The sequence below is a fragment of the Alexandromys fortis genome, unplaced genomic scaffold, assembly GCF_014885135.2.
Source record: "Alexandromys fortis isolate MF-2015 unplaced genomic scaffold, M_Fortis_MF-2015_v1.1 scaffold_27, whole genome shotgun sequence".
NCBI classification, from domain to species: Eukaryota; Metazoa; Chordata; class Mammalia; order Rodentia; family Cricetidae; genus Alexandromys; species Alexandromys fortis.
The window spans coordinates 11,155,357-11,179,055 of NW_026067952.1; the positions used below are offsets into that span (position 1 = coordinate 11,155,357).

Below are 23,699 nucleotides of genomic sequence, written 5' to 3' on the forward strand. Positions count from 1 at the left end.
TAACCACACAAAAAAAAAAAAAAAAAAAAAAAAAAAAAAAAAAAAAAGACTGTTCCTCATATGGTGACCTGCAACAATAAATTGATTTTGTTGCTACTTCAAAACTATAATTTTATGAATCACACTGATATTTCTGATGGTCTAGGGCAACCCTGTGAAAGGGTCGTTTGCTCTCAAAGGGGTCTGGCCCCATGGGTTGAGAACCACTGTCTGTAATCAACCACCTACTTTCAAGTTCACCCCTTCCTATCACAGGCCCAGCTCCACACTGCACCTACAGGCCCTTCACTGAGCTGCCTGCTGCAATGTCCCTGTGTCCCCTCGGTGCCTCGCTCTACTTTCAAACCGAGTTCACCATCCTCAATCCCGCTTTTCTTCATCTTCGTGGGCTGCTCCTGCACTATTCCTGGTTAGTTCCCTTCCAGGTCCTTCCAACTTAACCTTAAACACCACTTTTACCAGAAAGCCATTTGGTGCCACCCTTGGGAAGCCTGGGTGTCCCTGAAGCACGCTCAGAGCACACTGAAATTCCTCTATCAGGCATGGTCCTCACTGATTACAGTCGCTCATCTGCTCTGCCAGCTGAGGTATAGAAGGGCTCACCACCTTGTTCTCTCAGTCTGAGGTATCACAGGCAGGCAATCAGCTAACAAACACTGCCCCCTGCCTGTCTCTCCACACAGTGACTCACCTGTAGCCGTTGCTGTTCTGACTCCCTCTCTAGGACAGAGGCTTGTAGGAACATGGCTATCTCCTGCAGACTGCTGATGCTGGCCTTGCTCTGGGCCAGGGACAGTGCCAAGTTCTGAGCCTTCTCCCTCCATTCGATCTCCCTGGCTTCTGTCTGCCTCAGGGCATTCTGCAGCCGCTCCAGCTCCTGTTGCGTTGGGGGCGATTGTGAAGCTAGTTTCTCTGCTGGGAAGGCTCTGAGGCTTGGGGAAGAAGCGTCCAAACTCTGCCTTTGCTGGGCCTCCCTCAGCATCAAAATTTCTTCTTCCTTTTGGGCTAGAGTCAGCTGTAGTTCCCTTAGGCTTTCCACAATGTCCCCTGCCTCCTCTTCTCTCTCTTGTTCCAGACCTTGCTTCTCTTGGATCCCATTTTCCTGACTCCTCTGGGCCAGAGCCTTTTCCAGCAGCCGCCCCTGCTCCTCCTGCTGCCTCAGCTCTTCTTCCTTCTGGGAAAGGGCCTGTTGGAGCTGCTGCATAACCTCTTGGTGTTGGAGAGCCTGGGCCTGGATCTCACCTTCTCGCTTCCTCAGGGCCTCCTCCAGCTGCCGGGCACGTGCCTGGCAGGTGTCCAGGGTAGCTTGCAAGGTGGTAGTGCTAGCCTCCAGAGTGCAGCTCAATTCAGCCTGCTCAAGGAGACTCTGCTCTTTGTCCTGCAGGGCAGCCTGGGTCTTGCTGAGGGCCTCTTGCAGAGCCTCTGCCTGGCCCCAGGCAGCCTCCTCCTGATGACGGGAATACTGATTTTCTGCTCGCAGAGCTGCTAGCTCTTGTTCTTGTTCTGTAAGTGTGGCCTGGGCCTGCAGCCAGCTGTCCTGCAGGGTCCTGGCTTCGGCCTCATGCTCCTGTGCCTGTTCAGCACACCGCTGTTGAAGGGCCAGCACAGCCTTCTCGTGCTCCAGAGACTCAGCCCTTAGGTCTCCCAGCACCTCCTCCAGGGCCCGCACCTGCCGTCCCTCCGCTGCCAGCTCTTCCTGGAGCCTTTGCACCTGTTCCCTGTGATCATCGAGCTCCCCCTGGCGCTCCTTCAGTGTCACATGGGCCTGCTCCAGCGACGCCTGCAGAGCACTTGCCCTTTGCTTCATGCTTTCCTCCTGATCACGGGTCTGCTGCTGTTCTTGCCGAAGGGCCTCCAGTTCCTGGTCCTTCTGGGTCAGAGCTCTCTGGGCCTCCTCCAGCTGACCCTGAAGTGCCTGCTCTTTCAGCTCCCCTTGGTCCTTGGCTTCCTGGAGGTGCCGCTGCAGGCTCGCTATCTCCTGTTCTCGGTGGGTCAGAAGCAGGCTAGTCTCGCCCATCTTCCTGTGCAGGCCTTGGAGCTGCTGCTCCAGCTGGCCGGTGTGTTCCTGCAGTTCCTGGATGCGCTCGTGCTGGCACTCAACCTCATTCTCCTTATCACGCAGAATCAGCTTCAAGTGCTCCAGGCTCCCACGCTGGGCTTTACTAGGGCTCTTCCCATCGTCTGCCCGCTCGTGCATCAGCTGCCGCTGGGAGGCCAGCTCCTGCCCGCGCTCTCTCAAGGAATGCTTGATCTGTTCCAGGTCCTCCTCCAAGATCTTGGTCTGCAGCGTCCTCTGATCTTCCAGAACCTGGATCCTCTCCTTCTGCAGCATCAGCTCCTGGCCCTTCCTCTCTAGATCTTGAGTCAGTTGCTCTTTCTGTTTCTGCAGTTCCTTAATCTGCTGGCGCTGAGCCTTCACCTCCTGGTCCCTCTCCTGCAGCTCTCTAGCCAGATGGGTGCCGTGGTTCTCCAGATCATGGAGCTTGGTGCTTTGTGCCTGCAGCTCCTGGCTCTTTTCTTCCAGGTCCAGGGTGAGGTGGGTTAGAGCCACCCTCTGCATTTCCCTCTGGTCCTCCAGCTCCGCAATCACTTGCTGCTGGCCCTCCACTTTGTGGTGGCTTTCCTCCAGTTCCAGGGCCAGGCATTCCAGTGTCACCAGCTGCTTTTTCAGATCCTGGATCTGCCCCCTCTGGGACTCAATCACTTGAGCCTTCTTCTCTAGTTCCAGGAGATGATGTTCCAAGACACTCCTCTGGGTCTCCCGGTCTTTCTCCAGTTCTCTGATCTGGTCCCGCTGCAGGCACAGCTTCTGCTCCCGCTCCTGGACAGCCATGGGCAGGTGTTCTAACACAGACCTGCACTTCTCCAGCTCCTGAATCTGTTCTTGTTGCAGGTCTACCTCTTGACTTCGCTGCTTCAGGTCCAGGGAGAGCAGCTCCAGAGCAGCCTTCTGCATTTCCCGCTGCTTCTCCAGGTCCTGGATCTCAGCCTGCAACGTCTCCACCTCCCGTTCTCTGTTAGACAGGGTCTGGGCCAGCAGGGCTAGATTCTCCTGCAAAGCCTTCCCCTGAGCCACTTTTAGCTCGCCCTGCTCTTGCAAAGCCTGGACTCTCTCCCGCTCACTCTCGACCTCCTCGTTTTTCAGTTTCAGTGCTGAGCGAGCCGTTCGCAGATCTTCTTCCAGGACGCCGGCTGCACTTGCCTGAGCCCGGGCTTCTGCGACACATGTTTGCAGATGTTCAACCTGGGCAGTCAGCTTCTCCTTGGACGCCTGAAGCAACTCTCGTTCATTCTGGAAACAAGAGGCAAATGCTTTAAGACAAGATGATTTCCTTTTTATTTTGGTCTTTTGAGACAGGGTTTCTCAGTGTAGGCCTGGCTATCCTGGAACTCATTTTGCAGACCAGGCTAGCCTCGAACTCAGAGATCTGCCTGCCTATGTGCTTGCATCTGTGCTGAGATTAAAGATGTGTGCCACCACTGCCTGGCCAAGATTATTTTTTTGATACTGTCACTCTGATATTGGCCTTTTATTTTATGGCACTATCAGTGACCAGGTCTTAGCAAGGACTGAAGTAATATGTTCCACTTAAGCAGATCCTATACAGGAGTGTCCCTACCATCTTTCAGGGCTCCCCTGTGTTCAGGGGAGATAGCCTGGTGCAAAGAGGCTTTCTAGACCCTGATCTTCCAGAGCAAGGAATAGGAATAAGAGTCTAATCTTGAGCCGGGCGGTGGTGGCGCACGCCTTTAATCCCAGCACTTGGGAGGCAGAGGTAGGCGGATCTCTGTGAGTTCGAGACCAGCCTGGTCTACAGAGCTAGTTCCAGGACAGGCTCCAAAGCCACAGAGAAACCCTGTCTCGAAAAAAAAAACAAAAACAAAAACAAGAGTCTAATCTTGATTCAGAAAAAGTAATTAGCTGAAGGTCACTGTGACCTTCATAATGGGAAGGTGGGAGGCGTCAGGGAACCTTGAGATTTGCTGAAGGAAGCCAGGCATATGAGCACAGGCCAAGGTGGGTCTGAGAGGCAGGATTGTGAACTCTAAACACAACTCTGAGGCACTCTTCCCCAGGTCAGCACTTTACCTGAGCTTCCATTTTCTGCAGCTCTGCCTGCCGCAGGCGACTCTGTAAGGATGCCACAGTCTCGTGCAGGTCTCTCAGCTCAGACTCCAGGGAGCTCTGTTTCCCTTCCCACTTGGATTTCTCTTTGAAAAGAGCAGAGGTGCTGGAGTCAGGTGCATGGGCGCAGGTGGGAGATCACAAGGGTGTAGACCAGATGGAGGACAGCGATCAGAATCCCAGGGGAACACGGCCAAGGAGGAAAAAATGACACCCAGTGTCCTGTGCCTTTGCCTGTCTATCAGCAGCTGCTTCCAGCCTCGCACCGTGTCAGCCGTGAGCCCTGGCACAGCACGGCCTGCCAACAGTCCTACACTCCCTATCCTCATTACCTAGTCGATTCCAGCCTCGCACCGGTCCTACACTTTCTATCCTCAACACCCAGGGGTCCTCAGATCCGTTCTCTAGATACGAGAGGCAGTGGTCATGACAACAGAGGCCACTTCTAATCCCAAATCATATGAGTTTGTAGGTGGTTCCTAGAGGCGTTTGAGTCTGAAGACACCCCAGGTCAGCTGTGTGTACAGACCTCAGAGAACCCTAAAAAGGCTCAGCTCTTTCCTTCTGCAATAGGACGTCAAGATGAAACAGTCTTGAGGCTCCTTTCCTTTCCAGGTGGTACCCACCCCTCCAAGTCTGTGGCAGAGGGACAGGACAGCATGTTCTTCCCGATTCCCCTGCCTGGCTTTTCTCACAGTACGTAAATTATTCTCACAATAATCCTTTAGTCCTCAAAGGCTAATTTTGAGGGCATAGTGGGAAATGATAAAAATAAGAAACATGGATAAATGATGAGAAACACAATTTTATGGTCTGATAGTTCCGGCCCAGGATCACCAGGATTTTGTGCTTGAAAAGAAAAAAATCTTTGCATGGGCTGAGATGGCTCAGAAGGGAAAAGTTCTCACTACTACACCTGACTACTTGGGCAGGATGCCTGGGGAACCTGTGAGGTAGAAGAGAGCTGGTTTCCATAAATTGCCCTCTGACCTCCAAGTATGCCATGGCACACCACACAATAAATGCAATTTTAAAAACTAAAAAGCAAAACCAAAAACAACTCCCTGCAGAGACTAACAGTGGCAGAAGCAGCAACTTCTATCAGATTCCCAGATCTGTTCCTTCTAACTCCTTTTTCCAGAATGCCCACAAAGGCCAAGCAAAGGGGAACTAGAGCTGAAGAAGCCGCCGCCCCTCACAGGTGCCTTAGCTAGTCTCCCGTCCCTGTCACCACCTGCTCTTGCCTCCTGTCTGCCTGCTGCCCTGAGCATCTCACCTTCCCGGCTCTGGGAGAGCTGTCTTTTCAGGTCCTGCAACTCTGAGTGGGCCTGGCTCTTCTGGGCATCCGTATCAGCCAGGTGCTGTGTCAGCTTCAGGATCTGGTCCCTCAGGTCATCCTGGGAAAGGAAGGGTGGGGTTGAGCTCCTGCTCTGTAGAGCTCAAACTGTCTATACTCTGCAGTCTCTGCCACCATGACCCTACTCTCTAAACCAGTTCTTAAGCTTGCTAAGCTGTGACCCTTAAATATGGTTCCTCTTATTACGGTGATCCCCAACCATAAAATTATTTTGTTGCTACTTCATAACTGTAATTTTGCTACTGTTATGAATTGTAACATAAATATCTGCTATCCGACCCCTGTGAAAGGGTCGTTCAACACCCAAAAAGGTTGTGACCCACAGGTTGAGAACCACTGCTCAAAACCCTTCTGCATTTATTTAGTCCCCTGAAGGCAGGGTGAACCTGAGGGTCACCCCCTGGGCCTATGTTTTTGTTGTTATTTCAGACAGTCTCATGTAGCCCAGGCTGGTCTTAAAGTAACCACAAAGTCTAGGCTTGTCTTGAATGCCTGATCATCCTCCTGCCTCAGCCTCCCAAATGCTGGGACCACAGGCCTGTGCCACCCCACCTGGATTATTTCTTTTGAAGTAACTGCTCAGTGTCCTATTCCAGCCACTCCTTCTCTCTTAGGAACCCCTCACAGTTCAGAACACGGTCACCTCTCCCCTGACATATTCTAGCCGTGTCTGAGCCAGTCCTTCTGTCGGCTCCATGTCAGAGTGAAGCCTGGGCTCCCCATGGAGGCCTTCTTGAAGGCAGGCTGGGTCTTTACATCCTATATCAGCAGCTCTGAGTGGCTGGTGCACAGGCAGCTCTCAGTACTGACTAGCAGGCACAGTGAGGTGGAGTTAGCTCAGTCTTAAGTCTAGAATGTTCTTGTAAACAAACATTCCAATGCTCCCAGCTTACCTGACTTCTCAGAGGAATTGGTACTATGAATAAATTCTTGGACGAGAAATGATACAAAATAAAACCCCATGTGTTGTGTTGAAGGGTTTACAGTGCATAGGGCTCCTTTAAGACCCCCACTCCCAGCAGTGGGGTGTGGAGTGCTGTGTGAGGGCAGAGGCGGCAGGGGAAGGGAAGCATCATCCACCCACTTTCCAAGGGAAAACAAGGCTCCAGAAACCCAGGTGCTTCAGTTACGTCTGTTGGGCAGTAAGTGACCCGCGGAGTGACAGAGGCCGAGCTCAGATGAGCAGCACCCTTTGACCCATCTTCCTCCAAGTTACCAGTCTGTTTGAGCATCGCGGGGAAAGTCAAGAAAAGGAAGGAGGAAATCCGAGGACATACCCGGGCCTGCTGAGCCTTCCACAGGTCTTGATGAAGCTTCTCGAGAGCTAATGCTACAGCCTCGGCTGACAGGGCGGTCAGGAGGGGCCCTCTCTTAAAGAGTCTCCTGGCTCCATTCTGATCTGAGGAAAAGAGGAAAATACTTCTCACCTGGCTGCCACAATAAGAGGCAGTTGTCCCTCTCCAGACAGGGCCTTGGCCTTCCTGCTGGCTCCCCTCTCTCCAAAGCATCCCTTCTAGGTGGTTCGTTCGTACACTTTCCACTAGCCCAGTGGTTCTCAACCTTCCTGATGCTGCGACCATTTAATACAGTTCTTCATCTCATGGTGACCCCAACCATACAATTGTTTCATTGCTAATTCATAACTATAATTTTACTACTGTTATGAACTGTTATGTAAATATCTGATATGCAGGATGTCTGGTATTTGACCCCAGTGAAAGGTCATTCAACCCCCACAGGCCGAGAACTGCTGTGTTAGATAATGCTGGCTGTTGGCTGCTATGCTTTCAAGTGCAAGCTAAAAATTTTCTATCATGTCTTTTTTTAAAAAAATATTTATTTATTTATTTATTATGTATACAATATTCTGTCTGTGTGTATGCCTGAAGGCCAGAAGAGGGCACCAGACCTCATTACAGATGGTTGTGAGCCACCATGTGGTTGCCGGGAATTGAACGCAGGATCTTTGGAAGAGCAGGCAATGCTTTTAACCTCTGAGCCATCTCTCTAGCCCTTCTATCATGTTTTATTCATTCATTCATTCATTCATTCATTTATTTATTTTTGGTTTTTCGAGACAGGGTTTCTCTGTGGCTTTGGAGCCTGTCCCGGAACTAGCTCTGTAGACCAGGCTGGTCTCGAACTCACAGAGATCCGACTGCCTCTGCCTCCCGAGTGCTGGGATTAAAGGCGTGCGCCACCATCGCCCGGCTTTCTATCATGTTTTAAAGACAGGATTTATGGAGCCCAGGCTGGCCTGAAATTTACTAAGTACTCGAGGATGACTCTGCACTCTTAATCCTCCTATTCCAACCCCCACCCGAGCAGGCACCATGACACCCAGCAACTCACTACGGAGCTCAGGCTGGGAGCACTTAGAATCCTACAGAGTGCTAGGGTTCCAGGCAGGCACCCCACATTTGGCCTAGCTCTTTATGTTTATAATCCTAGAAAAATTCTAAGGTAGGACTCTTTTTTTTGGTTTTTCGAGACAGGGTTTCTCTGTGGTTTTGGAGCCTGTCCTGGAACTAGCTCTTGTAGACCAGGCTGGTCTCGAACTCACAGAGATGCGCCTGCCTCTGCCTCCCGAGTGCTGGGATTAAAGGCGTGCGCCACTACCGCCCGGGCTAAGGTAGGACTTCCATTTTATAGTCAAGGAAAATCAAGTTCAGTGAGGTTAAATGGTTTGCCTGCTACCAGACAGACCGGGATTCAGGCTACCTGGAAGCAGCTGCAGCATTTGCCACCTTAACCTCGATGCTATTTTACAAGAGGAACTACATTCCCTTCCCTTCTCCAGGGCTTCGGCCCACAAGACTTAGCTGTCATCTGGCTTCCTCACCTTTCTCAGGGCCCCACAGGGAAGGAGCAGAGTCACCCCCGCCACTCAGCTCAGGCCGGCTCTCACATGCAGACCCCAGGGCCTGCTGCAGAACAGAGTAGAGGCTAGCCAGCTGGGCCTGGGCCTGCTTCTCTGGCTGCCGTTCTGCAGCCAGTACCTCCAGCTGGCTCTCAGTGCTGTGCAGCTGCAGCTGCAGTTGGGTTGCCTTGGCCTCCTGGGCCCACAAAGAAGAACGCAGCTGCTGCTCTGTGATGCGTGAGGCCTCCAGCTCCTCCAGCAGCTGTGCTTCCCGGGCAACAAAGTCTGCCTCCTTTTCCTTCACCTCCTGCCTCAGTAGTCCCACCTGCCAGAGGAAGTAGACTCCCTGAGTGAGCAAGTGGCACCCTTTCCTCAAACCTCCCGCACTTGACCCCGATAGGGAGGGGTCCATTGGGCCCAGCTCTGCGGCAGGTAGCAAGGGCCCTGAAATGAGTAGTTCTGACAACTGGGGGTGACCAACACTCGACACAAGGGCTCAGGCTATATTAACAGGCCCTGGCCATGTTCCCAGGCAAACAGATATGCCAGTCCCTGCAGTGATTATAACTCTGCGCTGAGACCTCAGCACGGGCTAGTCAGACTGCATGACGGCAGACCCGAGTCCCTTCTCTCTCCTTCCCAATTCCATCTCTCCTCCAGGCTCAGGTTTGGGTCTCAGTGAGCAAATTGAGAACAGAAGTCATCTTGCTGGTGTTTACCCGATCTGGGTGGGGTATTTGCTGATGCCCTCCAAGTCCCCCCTGTTGTATTTTGCCAGCCAGATAAAGCACATTTGCAAATGATTGTGCAAGAATTCAGCCCACTTGGGTACTCTGGGAACGCTCTGTTCAAGATGTCAGGTTCCCCACAGAGGACATAGCTCATCTATCTGTAGGTCAGGTTCCCATCTGACCTGCCCAGCCTCACTTTTCCCCTACTGGTGGGGACGCTGAGGTCCCTAGCCTATCCCGTTCTTAGGACAAAAAACGATTCACCCAGCCCTTCTAAGAGCAGGGCTCAGTGGGGTACCTGTACACTGAGCTCTCTCTGCCCTTCCTGGGCCTCCTGTATGTCTTGGCGCAGGGAACTCAGCTCCTGCTGTCGAACAAAGTCGGCTTCTTGTAAAACCAGGAGCCTTCCTTCCTTTTCCACCAGCGACAGCGCCAGGCTGAAAACACAGGTTGGAGAGGTAGGGGTGAGAGCATGCTTCACCCGACCGTTCAAGTCAGGGCATTACTTGTTAAACAGAAACAGCAATGCTCACTGGAGGGGTCAGTAAAAACTGTCTATTTAACACCTACTAAGGGCTCTAAGGGCTCCTAGGAACTTCATACATATAAGGAGTCATTTCACTCAAATAAATTATACAAATATTTCAAATATATATCTGATAAATATATGCACATATTTCAAATTCACTAAGTTCCCATCCCTCTGTGCTCCCAATCCCCCACCCAATCATCTCTCTCTGTCCCCTGGCTCTAGGAATGGCTCTTTCATTTACAGTCATAGCATGGAAGCCATGACCATTCCAGTTTCCTCTTCATCCTACCCACATCCAATCTATAACTGTATATAATTGGATTAACCCCATAATGTATCTTAAGCTCTTCTCTTCTTCCCTTCCCTTCTGTTTTCTTGCCAACTCTCATTTGGACACCTACACCAGCCTCCTGACTTGCTTTTAGGACGCAGTTGTCACTATTAAAGAGATCATCCCTTCCTTCTCGGATCCCCGGGGCACCGAGTGTATGCTGCTTCCCATTCTGAATGGGCCCATGCCGCTCCATGTTTCAGGCCATTTCAGTCTCTTCCAACACATCGGAAGTCTGACTATGTTGGTTTCCTTACTTGAAATCCTTACAGTTTCTTGCTAAATGTAGCCTACAAGCTCCTTCCCATGGACTTTAGCAAACATGGTCATACCACACTGTGGCTTCACCAAACGCTGAATGCTGCGTTTGCCTCAGGCCTTCTGCTCTTCCTGAACAGAACTCTCTTCGATTGCAGGGGTAGCTCTGTTTCATTGTTTAGCATTCTGTTTATTTACTGTGTGTGTTGAGGGGGCATATGGAGGTCAAAGGACAACCCTCAGGAGCGGGTCCTCTCTTTCCATCGTGTGGCTCCTGTAGACCGGACTCAGGTCACAGGCTTGGCAGCAAGCATCCTTACCAGCTGAACCTTCTCGCCAGCCCTAGTATTCAATTTATTTTTATTTTTTAAATCTTTTTGTTGTTTTTTAAGACGTGGTTTCTCTGTGTAGCTCAGGGTGTCCTGGTACTCACTTTGTACCCGTGGCCAGCCTCAGAGATCTGCCTGCCTCTGCCTTCTGTGTGGATAAAGCTGTGCATGTCTGGTTTCGCATTTAGTTCAAATGCAACTTCCAGGGAAAGATTTTTCCATACACTTTCTAAAGCAGTTTTCTCTCTCTTTCTAGTAGCACCTTATCTCTTTCCTCCATACCATATGTAATAATCTGTAACAACTTATTTAAAAAATTATTCGATTAAAAATTTCTCCACAGAGCCGGGCGACAGTGGCGCACACCTTTAATCCCAGCACTGTGAGTTCAAGACCAGCCTGGTCTACCGAGCTAGTTCCAAGACAGGCTCCAAAGCCACAGAGAAACCCTGTTTTGAAAAACCAAAAAAAAAAAAAAAAAAAAAAATTTCCCCACAGAACATAACTTCTATTGGGGTAGGGTCCACATTATCATAGACAATGGTGTATAAAAGGTCTTCTCTAAACATGTATGAAATAAAACAAGCATAAGATTTAAAGCAGAGGCCGTGTCCACTCTCAACGGCTCCAAGTGTAGCCAGAGTGAGGCATGGGGAGGGAACCTTGTGCAGAAGAGCCAATGCCACTGTGACCACCGTGTGAAAGGCAAGCCACCCCTCTGGCTTTCTAGCCTACCTGGCTTTTTCTTTCTCCAGTTCCTTCTGAATCCGGCTACACTCCTGAGCTTCTTTCACCTTCTCTTGAATCTCCTGTCTCACCAGTCTGTGGGAGTCATCCTGGGTTACCAGCTGAGACTTCAAGTCCTCTACCTGGAAGGTTATGAGCAAGAGGCTGAGATGTCAAAGCCCAGGGAGCCAGGTGGGAAGACGCTTCCACCTAGGGCTTTAGGCTCCTACACCACACCAGTCAGAGGCCTGTCTCCACATTCCGGAGATTTCACTGGTCCCTACACTACCTTGTTTTCTTTTAACATTTACTGTGTAAGCAAACACCCAAACACATACTACAATATGCTAGTGGAGGTCAGTAGACAATTGGTAGGAGTTGGTTCTGAACTATCTAACTGCACGCATGCACACACACACCATTCTTTTCCTTTCCTTTCCTTTTTTTTTAAAAAAAAAAAAAAGACAGGATTTCTCTTTATAGTCTGGCTGTCCTGGAACTTGCTCTGTATATCAGGCTGTCCTCAAACTCAGAGATCCACCTGCCTCTGCCTCCTGAGTGCTGGGATCAAAGGCGCCACCAACAGCTGGCTTCATACCCCGTTCTTAATCATCTCTTCTCCCAGACCCTTCAGCCTGTTGGTCTCCACAGCCTTATAAATGCTATATAAATGCAGACACAAATAAGAATCTTAGGCTGAACACAACTATACCAAAAGGCAAAGTGATGGGCAAGACCACAGTGAGTGACCGTACACACACACACACACTTTTTAAAAATAAAAACTCAGAACATCCTCTGCTCTTGGACTCTGAGAAGCAAAAGTCATGTAGTAATACAGGTGAGGACAGGAAGGACAGCTGACACTGGCTTGTCTGAGAAGTCTGCTTATGGTCAGTCACTCCAGACAAAGATAACAGTGGTCCCAGTATCCTGTGACATCTCCTCTGGATATCCAAGTTTGCAGAAGTTTATATAAACCGTTAAATATAGCGGTATCTTTGCTCTGTAAATATGGTGTGTGTGTGTGCGTGTGCATATGAATGCAAATGTGTGTGTGTATGGAGGTAGAGGTTAATGTGAGTCTTCCTCTATCGTTCCCACCCTTCTTTTTAGAGGCAGGTTTTTCCTCTTCCTAATCCTGATGGTAGGTGGACTCCAGGGAACCCTGTCTCTGCCTCTTCAGCCCCAGTATTTTCAGCACATGCCACTGCACCCAGCTTTTCACATGGGGGCTGGGAATCTGAACTCAGACCCCTATGTACATGTGGCAGGCACTGTATCAACTGAGCCAGCTTCCTAGCCTGTTCTTGTTTTAGAGACAGAGACCCACTATGCAGTTTGGGTTGACTTCAAACTCAACAGTCCTCCTGCCTCAACCTCTTAAGAGCTGGAATTAAACTATATAGTATTTGACTATAACCTATTCACATTCTTCTATACATTTTAAATAATCTCCATATTACTTATCATATTGAATACAATGTAAACAGTACCTAATGCAATGTAAACACTATGTAAACATTACTTAGTGAATAAGAAAAGGTCTGTATATTTACAGTACAATGTCCTCCCAATATTTTCAGTTGGCCGTTGGTAGAATCTGTGGATAAGGAGTGCTAATAATACAATCCCAGAACTCTGAGAGGCACATGCTCAGCCCTGAACACCCTTCAACTCTTGCACTTATTTCTGTAGGCTGTCCTTGTCCTGCAGGGGTTGGCTGTGGTGGGAAGGGCTGTGGGGCAGATAGAAAGGACAGACCTGCTTCTGCAGATCCACCCTGTCCTTCTGGAAGGCGGCACACTCCTCCATGTGCTGCTGGGCAGCCTCCTTCAGCTCCTGCTGTGCTCCCTGGAGCTGGGTCTGCAGCATGCTGGTGGTCTCCTGCAGAGGAGAAAGGTTCAGTGAGTGCAGAAAAGCTTCCACAGGAGCTGGCTCCCCAGATCTGCGGTGTATGAACACCATTTGCTCCTACTAAGTTGGCAAAGCTGAGGCAGGAACTAGCAATGCATAGTTTCCCCTCTATCCTCACACCGTATTTCTCCTTCCACATGACTGTCTGGGCTCAGTCAACCTTTTGGACAGCCCAAGTTTGTGACTGACACTAACCCAGACCCCCTAACAGCCTCCTAAACAAACCCCTCCTTCCATTTAATTGCATACATGCATGCACATACTTCCATTTAGTCAAGTACTGTATTAAAAGATATCCTGGTTAGGCATGGTGGCACATGCCTTTAATGCCAGCACTAGGGAGGCACAGGCAGGTGGCAGATACATAATACAGAGACCATGCCTCAAAAAGATATTCTAGGCTGGCATTGTAATTTAGTAGCTGAACATTTGCCTAACATGTACAAGGCTCCAGGCTTGATCCCCAGAACTACAGAAAGATAATGATAATAAAAGAATAAATACTTAAATATGTACATAGAAATACATAAAATGATGTATCACGGGGATTGGAGAAATGGTCACTGGTTAAGAGCATTTTGCTCTTGCAGAATACCCAGGTTCAATTCCCAGTACCCACATGGAGGCTCTTAACTGTCTGTAACTCCAGTTACAGGGGATCTGACACCCTCTTCTGGCATCTGCAAGTACCAGGGATGCACATGGTATATACACACATACATGCAAGTACAACACTCATACATATAACATAAAAATAAATAAATCTTAAAAAAAAATCACGTGTTCTCCCTGCTCTTAAAATACCAGTCACCAGTTTTCCACTGGCCTCAAAACAAAACCCGAGCTCCTGCTATGGCTAGAGAGGCCCCTCTCATCCCCTCCCCTCTCTCCTGTGCTATCCCCAAGTTTATCCACTAGAGCCATGAACCTCTTTTTGTTCTTGAATTTCCCAAGCCCCTTTCTGTCTATTGCAGGGCCCTATGACAGTGAAATTGTGTGCATAGTGTGTCCTTCAAAAACTACCCTCAGTGAGTACAGGTGCTTGCTGCCAAGTGCAGTAGCCTGAGGACAATGCCAGGGTCCTATATGGTGGAAGGAAGGAACCAACTCCTACAAGTTGAATTCCACATGCATGTCGTGCCATTTGCACACGCATATACACATTCACACAGAACAAAATAACAACTAAAACCACCTCCTCATAGCAAGCCCTGAGGTTCGATCCTTAACAATACATAAAACTGGGTCTTGTGGATCACACCCGTAATCCTGGCGTTTAGGAGGAAGCAGAAGGACCAGACCCAGGAACACCCTCCATACCTGCTCCTGTAACTTCTGAACCTTCATGTCCTGCCTCAGCCTCTCCAACTGCTGAGTAGCATCTGCCAGCTCCTTCTGGGTCTGCAGCAGCGTCTCCAGGAGGGACACTCTCTCCTTCTCTGTTTCCAGCTGCATCTGTGAACAGGCAGGAAGGGCAAGGGTTTCAAGGCTCCGGATTATCATGCTGACCCGGGAGGCCATAAGCTATCACACCTGCTCCAAGTTCTTCCAACAAATAGGATGGGGGCTCAGAGCAAAGGAAAGTCTAAGACCATTAACGTAGAACCAGGAAGTGCCAAGATTGCCATTGGTTTGCAAGCACACAGGATGTGGTAAACGCTGGCCCTCCCTCAGGAAGTATGACATACTGCCTGCTGCAGCTAACTGCTACTAGCCCACTCATGAGCAGCGCAGCAGTAGCTACACTCTCTTCAGGAAGCCCCGCCGAAGCCTGCTGTTAGGAACGGGAAAGTGGGAAGACTGGGGAATCACAGGTGGCGATCCTAATAGCCCAGCTGCTTACTTGGTACAGGGCGCTGTCAGCCTGGGTTCGCTCCTCTTCCCTCTGGGCACGGAGAGCTTCAGTTTCTGTCTGATGCTCTCTCAGCCTCGCTTCCAGCTCTGTTCTCTCCCTTTCTAGGGTCTCCAGGGTCTTATCCAACTCCTGCTGAAGCAAGGAGCGCTCTTTCTCCTGACCATGTGAAGGAAGCCACAGTTAGAAGCAGAGGGTGAGCAGAGGAGGCAGGAGAGCTTGTTTGGAGTTCAAATCTCTGCACTGCCTCATGTGACTTAGGGACAGCTGTCAGCCTGCTAAACATTTCTGAAGGGAGGCTTGGTGATCCCTGCCTTATCAGTCCCACTAAAACTGAAGGGTCAAGTGAGATTTGTGTTTTAAACAATGATGTATAGGCCAGACAGTGGTGGTGCACGCCTTTAAACCCAGCATTCAGGAGGCAGAGGTAGGTGGAACTCCATGAGTTCGAGGTCAGCTTGGTCTACAAAGTGAGTTCCAGGATAGCCAGGCTGTTACACAGATAATTCCTGTTCTCAAAAAACTAAACAAAAACAAAAAAGTAGAACAGTAGTATAGAATATCAATCACAGGACCATCATAAATGACAAACCTTACATTTGGGTTCAGAAAGCCAACTGCAAACATATATGAAAGATGAATTTTAATGGTAACAAATGCTTAAAAAACCTAGAACAAAATTAAGTATTTGCTCCATTCTGTGATGTCAAAACAGGAAGCAGCAGTCTATCACTGCTGGTTAGACTATGACCAGAATATTTTGCTATTCAAAGTGCCACATTCTGGGCCAGCAAGATGGCTCAGAAAGTAAAAGAATTGGCTGCATCCGCTTAAGGACTCGAGTCCCACCCTCAGAATTCACACTGGAAGGAGAACCAACTTTCAAAGCCATCAAGTGCTAGTAATCCCTAAGCTAGAAGTTTGGCCTCAGGAGCCCCAACCTCCTCCACGCTGGGATTTTTAACTGGTTTGATCTTGTAGGTCCTGGGAACCAAACATGGGTCCGCTGAAGAACAGGACCTGCCTCCTGGGTTCTGGATTACAGACATGCTCTAAGTACCACGTATGGCTTTTGACTATTGGTTACTTGCTTTTAAGTATTTATTTTTCTGTGTGTACGCATGTCACATAAGTGTGTGTGCACAGGGGCCGGGGAAGGCTTTAGGACCTCCAGAGCTGGCTTTCAGACAACTGTGAATCACCTGAAGTGGGTGCTAGGAACCTCTCTAGCCCCTTGACTTTAAGGCGGGTTTGTTGGCAAATGGCAGGCAAAAATTCGCCCACTTCTAGAGTTACGTGCCTTGAAAACAATTGTTGAACAGTGTCCACAAGGTTCCTCTACTAAGAACCAGGCATAATACCCACTAAAAACTCCAAAGTAAAAGATATTATAAACATCTCATGAGCTAATGGCCTCAGTTTCCCTGGAAGGACTAACTGTCATGGTGGTCCCTTCTCTTTTCCTTTCCACACTTAGATAATCCCCACTTCTGACTATCTAGCTTTACAATCTTCCTGATGATTAAAAGGTAGATTGCTCTCTTACAACTTTTTTTTTAAATTTAAATTATAATTTTCTTAGAGATTTATTTATTGTTTATGTATACAGTGTTCTGCCTTTATGCCATAACAGGGCACCAGATCTCACTATACGTGGTTGTGAGCCACCATGTGGTTGCTGAGAATTGAACTCAGGACCTCTGGAAGAGCAGCAGAGATCTTAACCTCTGAGCTCTCTCTCCAGCCCAAACTTAAATAAAGTTTAAGAGTGGGCCTCACTAGGCAATCCTGTCCTGGAACTCACTCTGTGACCAGGCTGGCCTCAAACTCAGAGATCCTGCCTCTGCCTCCCCAGTGCTGGGATTAAAGGCGTGCTCCATCACTTCTGGAAGTTTCTTTGCGTTTTGAAAAAGGGTATCCCTTGGTAACACAGATAGCCTTGAACCCACAAACCCACAAGCCTCCTGTCTTCTGAATGCTGGGATTATAGTTGGGCTCTGCTATGGCTACTTCCATGGTCCACGCTTAATTCTTTATACATACCAAGCAAACAAACAAGCAACAGAGAGAAGAGAGAGAGAGAGAGAGAGAGAGAGAGAGAGAGAGAGAGAGAGAGAGAGAGAGAGAGATAGAGATAGATACAGGGCTCACACTATGCCAAGAACCAGTCTTAGTATTTTTCATGTTAATTTACTTAATAGCTAGAAGCTGTTCAAGTCTGAGGCCCACTAGGCCACGAGGAGATACCCTGTCTCAGAAAAGAGACGCTGAAGTAGAGACAGAGACAGGTATTCTGGGATTGAGTATTCTAAAACTGGATTTTATACTTTGGTGATCAAATTTCATTCTTCTAAGCAGTAGTAACTGGACCAAGAGGCATCAGAGGGCAGACTCACTGAAGGGGGGCCATGTCTGCCTCTCCTATCCCCAACCATGTCCGTCACCTACCCATTTCTCTTGGAGCCTGTTCACCTCCTCCTCATGGGCCACCTTCTGTCGCTCCAGAGCTGCCTGCCCTTCTTGTTCAGCTTGGGCCAGCTGCCTGGCTACTGCATCCCGCTCCTGCTCTGCCCGGCTCCTCTCGGCATCCAGTTCCAGTTTCAGGCACTTCACTTCCCCTAGGATGCCAGGCAAGACCACCTCTGAGCCTCTGCCCCACTCCGTTTACCTAACAACACTCTCCATCCCAGTGGGCTCTCACCTTGAATGACTTCCTTGGCTTGAGTAATAGTTTGAATCTGGATCTCCAGTTGACCCTTGGTGACCTCGATGACAGAATTTTGCTGTTGGGCTTCAAAGAGATTGCTCTCCAGCTGTTCCTTGGCTGACCTGAGATTTGGGAATTAGGAAGAGTTCTAACTCATCAAGCCCCTTACCCTTTCTTAGGAGGGACTGGAGCAGTACAGGCTACAAGAAGTTATGGGGCAACTGCATGTCTACAGCTCATTGAGAATTCATACTCTCAGGACAGGGAGCTCTGCTTAGCCTTGCATCGCTCTCTGTGCTTGCCTGAGCTAAGTGTGGACCCTACCTGAGCCCCAGAACTTGTTCAGTGAGGTCATGTCGGTCCCGCTCCACAGCCTGCAGGCGCACCTCAAGAGCTGCCCTCTCCCGTACGAGGGCCTCTTTCTCCAGGACTGCTCTAGCAAGTGTTTCTTCCTGTCGCTCTGCATCCTGATGCAGCTGCTCTAGCTGAGTTGTAGCTGCTTCTTGCTGGTGACGTACCTGAGGAAAACGATGAGCTACAGAGTGAGGCGGAACCCCAGGGCTGCTGCCATCAGGTCAGCGTGAGGGGTTTTTGAAGATTCTGGACTCAGCACTGAACATTGCTGACTCAGGAATAACTGGTGTTTGTTTATTTCCTTGATCAGGAGGCCTAGGGCAAAAAGAATGCTCTCCTGAGTGAGACTCTGTGCTGGGGACAGCAGAACCCATATATACACCAAGAACCTGATTAATATCTGAGAAGGGACTCTTTGAAGTTTTTTGTTTGTTTGTTTATTTATTAATTATGTGTACAGTGTTCTGCCTGCATGCGTACCTGCTCCCCAGAAGAGGGCACCAGACCTCATTATAGATGGTTGTGAGCCACCATGTGGTTGCTGGGAATTGAACTCAGGACCTCTGGCAGAGCAGTCAGTGCTCTTAACCTCTGAGACATCTCTCCAGCCCCTGAGAAGGGACTCTTAAGAAAGGATTATGTTCAAGTATTAGGACAATGAGAGATTTGATAGGAAAAGCAAGACTGTCATCATTAACTTCCATTGTCAGTTTGGTGATTTAGAATCACCTAGGAGGGGGCTGGAGAGATGGTTCAGTAGTTAAGAGAACTGACTTCTCTTCCAGAGGCCCTGGGTTCAATTCCCAGCACCCACATGGCAGCTCACAACTGACTGAAGATCCAGAAATATAAGTGCGTGACCGCCACAGACTCACCTAGGAGATACACCTCTGGGCGTGTCTGTGAAGGCATTAATAGAGGGAAAACCACCTGAATATGGATGGCACCATCCCATGAGTGGAGTCTCAGACTCAATTAAAAGGGAAACAGGAAAAAGCCCAGCAGACATTTCATTTCCCCTTCTCTGCCTCCTGGTGGCTAAGATGCAAGCAAGTAGCAGCCACAAACCCTGGCCACTATATAGACATCTGCTGGCATGCTTTCCCACTAGGGAGGGCCAAAAACCAAACCAAGAAAAAGACAGAGAGACACAGCCTTAGCTGGACATAGTAGCTAATAATCTTAGCACTCAGGAGGCAGAGGCAGGTGGACACTGCAACCTGCCTGGTCTACATAATGAGCTCCAGGCCAGTAAGGACTGCAGAGTTAGACTCTGTCTCAAAAGACGAAAATGAATAAACAAGTAAACAAGAGAGCTGGCCTTTAGGACAGCAAACAAATAACCACAGCATGAGAGCTGTAGATGTTTGAACCGAGTATGAAGACTATAGGGAAGACCAGGCAGGAATAGGGAGTGGGGGATCAGTGAAGGACTCTGATACCTCACTCACACCAAGTCACTCCTTCTGCTGACAGTGAGCGTGTATCCACACCGTGGGGACAGTACCTTGACAATACGATGTCCTCTCACCTCACTTAACTTCTCTTTAAGTTCTTCCTTTTCTTCTCGGACACTCTTCAGTTCTGCCTGTAGTTCAGCCCCTGTCTCCTCCGCCTTCTGCAGCTGAGCCTGCAGCTGAGTTTTCTTCTCCCACAGGGCTTCCCTGCGCCTTTCTGCCTCCGCCAGGTCCACCTGCAGAGCACTTCTCAGGTGCTCGGCCGCCTCCACTCTGCCGCACACAGACTGGTTCTCCTGCTCCAACTACTGGCCAGAAAGAGAAGGGAGTGCAGCACACCAAAGCTAAGTGGATACAGGTAGCTCCCCCGCGCTTCTGCAGCTTTGCACAGAGTGCTTTTAAGAGAAGGGGAGACCCAGCCATTTGATCTGGTGTTTATATTCTAGGCACCAGACAGGCTTGATGCTGGGATTAAGATTGAAAAGGCGAACTCTTGCTTCCAAAGAATTCAGAGTAACACGGGTAGCGGTGCAAGTCTGTGATCCCCGTACATGGGAAGTGATGGAGGATCAGAACAGCCTTGGTAGTATGAAACAGGGTCTCAACAAACAAACAAAAAACCCAGAATAATGACATTTCTGGGTCTCAGGAGAACGGGAAACAAGAAGTTTTCCCTACTAAAATGAGAGGTTAAATTTTTAACCAACAGAGGTGATTTAGGGGCACTTGGGCTAATGGCTAATCATCAGGTAAGGCCCAGCCCCTCCGGGAATCAAATCTTTGCTCACCTGGAGAAGCTGCTGGTTCAGTCCCACTTTATCTAAAGCTAAAGCCTCATTTAAGGCCCCAAGCTTGGCAGCCGCAGCTCTAAGATCAGCTACCTCTGCCTTCAGGCTATTCTCGGAAGCTGACAGATCTGCAATGGACTGTTCTGCCTAAAAACAAAAGGGTTAGTTTTTTCTGCATTCAGTTTTCACAGAACAGTACACACTCCCAATACCTGCTTTCATTTGTAAAATATCATCCACCTCTTCCCTTCCATTCTAAACAAGGTATTCATCCATCCATCCATCCATCCATCCATCCATGAGAAAGGCACTCACAGCACAGAAACACAGAAAGGTGTGCAAACTACAATTGTCACGACAGTACAGAAAGTGTAAGCACAACTGAGAACTCAAAGGAGGCATTCATTCAGTTTGGGAGAGCAGAAAATGCTTGGGACAAAGAACAGTGACAGGAAGATGGTGCTTGGGAGTCAAGGTGACAGACACGTGTATCCAGTGTATAAGTCATGAAGGAAGAAGACCCGAGAGTGCAGCCAATGCTTTGTGCAAGAGAAAGGATACCTGGAGTGTGGGGGGCTCGCGCAGGTAGGCCAGAAATAGTTGAAGCAGATGGCAAAGGGTGTTGAATGTGGTACTAGAGTTGAGAAGCCAATGATTTTTTTAAAGACATATATACATATTTTTTAATTAATTAATTAGCCTGTTTGTTTGGTTGTTTTTTCAAGACAGGGTTTCTCTGTGTAGCTTTGAAGCCTGTCCTGGAACTCGCTCTGTAGATCAGGCTGGCTCGAACTCACAGAGATCCAACTGTCTCTACCTTCTGAGTGCTGGGATTAAAGGCGTGCGCCACCATCACTCTGCTAAAGACTTATATTTTTAAATCATGTTTATATATGTCTGTGTCTCTTTTCTTGTGAATGAATAAACGTATAAATATGAGTGTTATGTCCATGACGTTGAGAAGAGGACATCAGAGTCTCCTGGAGTGACAGGCAGTTGTGAGCGCCTGATGTGGATGCTGGGAAGTGGACTCAGGTCCTCTGCAAGAGCAGTATGCGCCTCCAGCCTGCACGGGGCAACTTTAAGAGACTCACAACCACATTCACAAAACTCACTGAATGTCATGTAGAGGGCATGTTGGGAGGGAGAGGACCCAGAAGCACACTAGCGATTGAAGAGAAATAGATGAAGATTTGAAGTCTGAAGGGTGAAGAATGAGCCATCCAGCCCCTCTACTGGGAACACACACGACTTTCCAAGGGAGAAGACCCACATACCCTGGCCAAGGCTGCAGTCACTTCCACTCGCTCTTGCCTCAGTAACTCTCCTTCCAGGCGGCTTGACTCCAGGGCTTCTCGAAGAGTAATCAGCTCACTGAGTGATTCTGACTGTTTGGCTTCCATGCTCACCAGCATCTCCTGACTAAGAAGGAAGGAGAGGGAGTTAGGGAGTGTATGGGAGTGTTTGTGTCCCAACAGGACATGGGAGTCTAATTATTTTTTTCTATTAAAAAACTGTGGAATTATCTTCTAAAAACTAATAAGGAAAGCTCTCAATGACACAGCAGGTGAGAAGAGCAAAGCACATAGCAGTGTTAGTGTACTGCCTTTCGTGCAAAAGTGAGAGGAAGCAGACTCTCTGCACGAAGTGGACTGGAAAGACCAACACGAGGGGCTGGAGAGATGGCTCAGTGGTTAAGAGCACTGACTGCTCTTTCAGAGGACCTGGGTTCAATTCCCAGCACCCACATGGCAGCTCACAACTGTCTGAAGATCCAGTTCCAGGGGATCTGACACTTCACACCAATGTGTTAAATAAACCATAAAAAAATTAATAAAAAAAAAAGACAAACACGAAATTAACTGAAACGGTGAACAACAGAAGGCAGGTGAGGAGGATGGAACGAGCAAAGATGGAGACCTCCCTATGTGCATCTTCTTAAATAGGTGGGATTTTTTTTGTTGTTTATTGTGACAGGGTCTTGCTCTGCAGCCCAAGCTTTGAACTCAGAGCAATCTTCCCAAGTGTTGGGATTCTAAGTGTGAGCCAATATACCCTGGTATCTTTTTAAACAGCTTTAACTTTTGATTTATCTAACTATATATCGAGTCAGATAGATTACATTTTTTTTGTTGTTGTTTTTGAGACAGGGTTTCTCTGTAGCATTGGAGCCTATCCTAGAACTCACTCTGTAGACCAAGTTTGACTCGAAGTCACAGAGATCCACCTGTCTCTCCTTCCCGAGTGCTGGATTAAACGCATGCACCACCACTACCCAGTGGTAGATCACATTTTAAACACATATGTATCTGTGTGGATTGTCTGCTGTGCCCTCAGTGCAGAACATGCGGCATGACCCTACCCTTTGGCAGACCTTCGAGCTTCCTCAAGCTTCCATTGTTTACTAACTAGACACAAGGAATAAGGCACAGGAAGGGACCACACCAAGGAACGAGCTGCTACCAGGGCTCTGCTGGCATTAAAAAGTGAGTTCACAGTTGGCCTGGACTACAGATGAGACCCTGTCTCAAGCAAACAAGAAATTAATTAAATTTACTTGTGTGTGCGAAGGGAACCACAATGCACATATGGAGGTCAAAGGACAATCTATGGGGTCAGTGGATTGAACTCACTGTGAGCCATCTTGACAGCTTATGCTAGCATTTTGTGAAGTATTGCCCATCTTTCCAATAACTCTTCAAATATCATCTCTATTTTGCCAAGAGAATAATCCATCCTGGCGGCAAAGCCATAATCTGCAACAAGCCTTTGTCCTGCTCTACGGTTCCTTTCTGCAGCATCACCTAGTGGACTTTGCAGGTTAGCTGGGGTCATGACCCTGACTTCCCTTCCTGACCAGTGACTTTCCTATCACTTCCCAGCGGTCTTACCTTTCCACAGCCAGCTAACTCTGAACACACCACAACTCCTATTCCTTTTCTTTGCAATTCTGTCCCCTTGGTCCTTTTTCCTACAAATTAAAACAGGTCAGGGCCCTGCTCAAAGTCTCCCCTTCCTCCATAAAGTTGTCCCGGCTCTCGATATTAACTATTGCTCCTGTTCTTCCAAAACACCAAGCTCGAGCTCTCGTGCGGCCGTATGTCTTCTAGCCTTCATGTCACGGCTGTCTGCCCATCTGACTTCTCGTTAGATTTCAAGATCCTCGAGATCATGGCCAGCATCTTTACTCGTTTTTGTGGCCCTCACAGCCCCATACCCTACAGGGACTCAGCAGCATCCGATGACTTTCCACCTCAGCTCCCTACAAAGGAGGAAGCAGTGAGCTAAGGTGAACCACGTGCACTCGACTTCCTAAGAGAGAAGGATAGGGTAAGGAAGGCCAGGCCCTGGTGACAGGGGCCCAGTCACACTCA

General features: G+C 48.8%; 1 protein-coding gene across 6 annotated transcripts in view; it reads right to left on the reverse strand.

The window, feature by feature from the left end:
* Cep250 (centrosomal protein 250) overlaps nucleotides 1-23,699 on the reverse strand; it is a 46,022-nt gene that overhangs the window by 6,209 nt on the left and 16,114 nt on the right. For all 6 annotated transcript variants that reach the window (XM_050150641.1, XM_050150642.1, XM_050150643.1 and 3 more), the window contains 16 exons: nucleotides 21,603-21,747; nucleotides 20,326-20,472; nucleotides 19,612-19,842; nucleotides 18,051-18,244; nucleotides 17,721-17,848; nucleotides 17,468-17,637; nucleotides 15,011-15,178; nucleotides 14,488-14,622; nucleotides 13,015-13,137; nucleotides 11,260-11,393; nucleotides 9,373-9,511; nucleotides 8,326-8,668; nucleotides 6,761-6,882; nucleotides 5,403-5,523; nucleotides 4,091-4,212; nucleotides 692-3,292 (listed from right to left, as the gene is read on the reverse strand). In XM_050150641.1, the coding sequence (XP_050006598.1) occupies nucleotides 692-3,292; nucleotides 4,091-4,212; nucleotides 5,403-5,523; nucleotides 6,761-6,882; nucleotides 8,326-8,668; nucleotides 9,373-9,511; nucleotides 11,260-11,393; nucleotides 13,015-13,137; nucleotides 14,488-14,622; nucleotides 15,011-15,178; nucleotides 17,468-17,637; nucleotides 17,721-17,848; nucleotides 18,051-18,244; nucleotides 19,612-19,842; nucleotides 20,326-20,472; nucleotides 21,603-21,747 (5,023 nt within the window). The remainder of the gene's footprint in view (nucleotides 1-691; nucleotides 3,293-4,090; nucleotides 4,213-5,402; nucleotides 5,524-6,760; nucleotides 6,883-8,325; nucleotides 8,669-9,372; nucleotides 9,512-11,259; nucleotides 11,394-13,014; nucleotides 13,138-14,487; nucleotides 14,623-15,010; nucleotides 15,179-17,467; nucleotides 17,638-17,720; nucleotides 17,849-18,050; nucleotides 18,245-19,611; nucleotides 19,843-20,325; nucleotides 20,473-21,602; nucleotides 21,748-23,699) is intronic.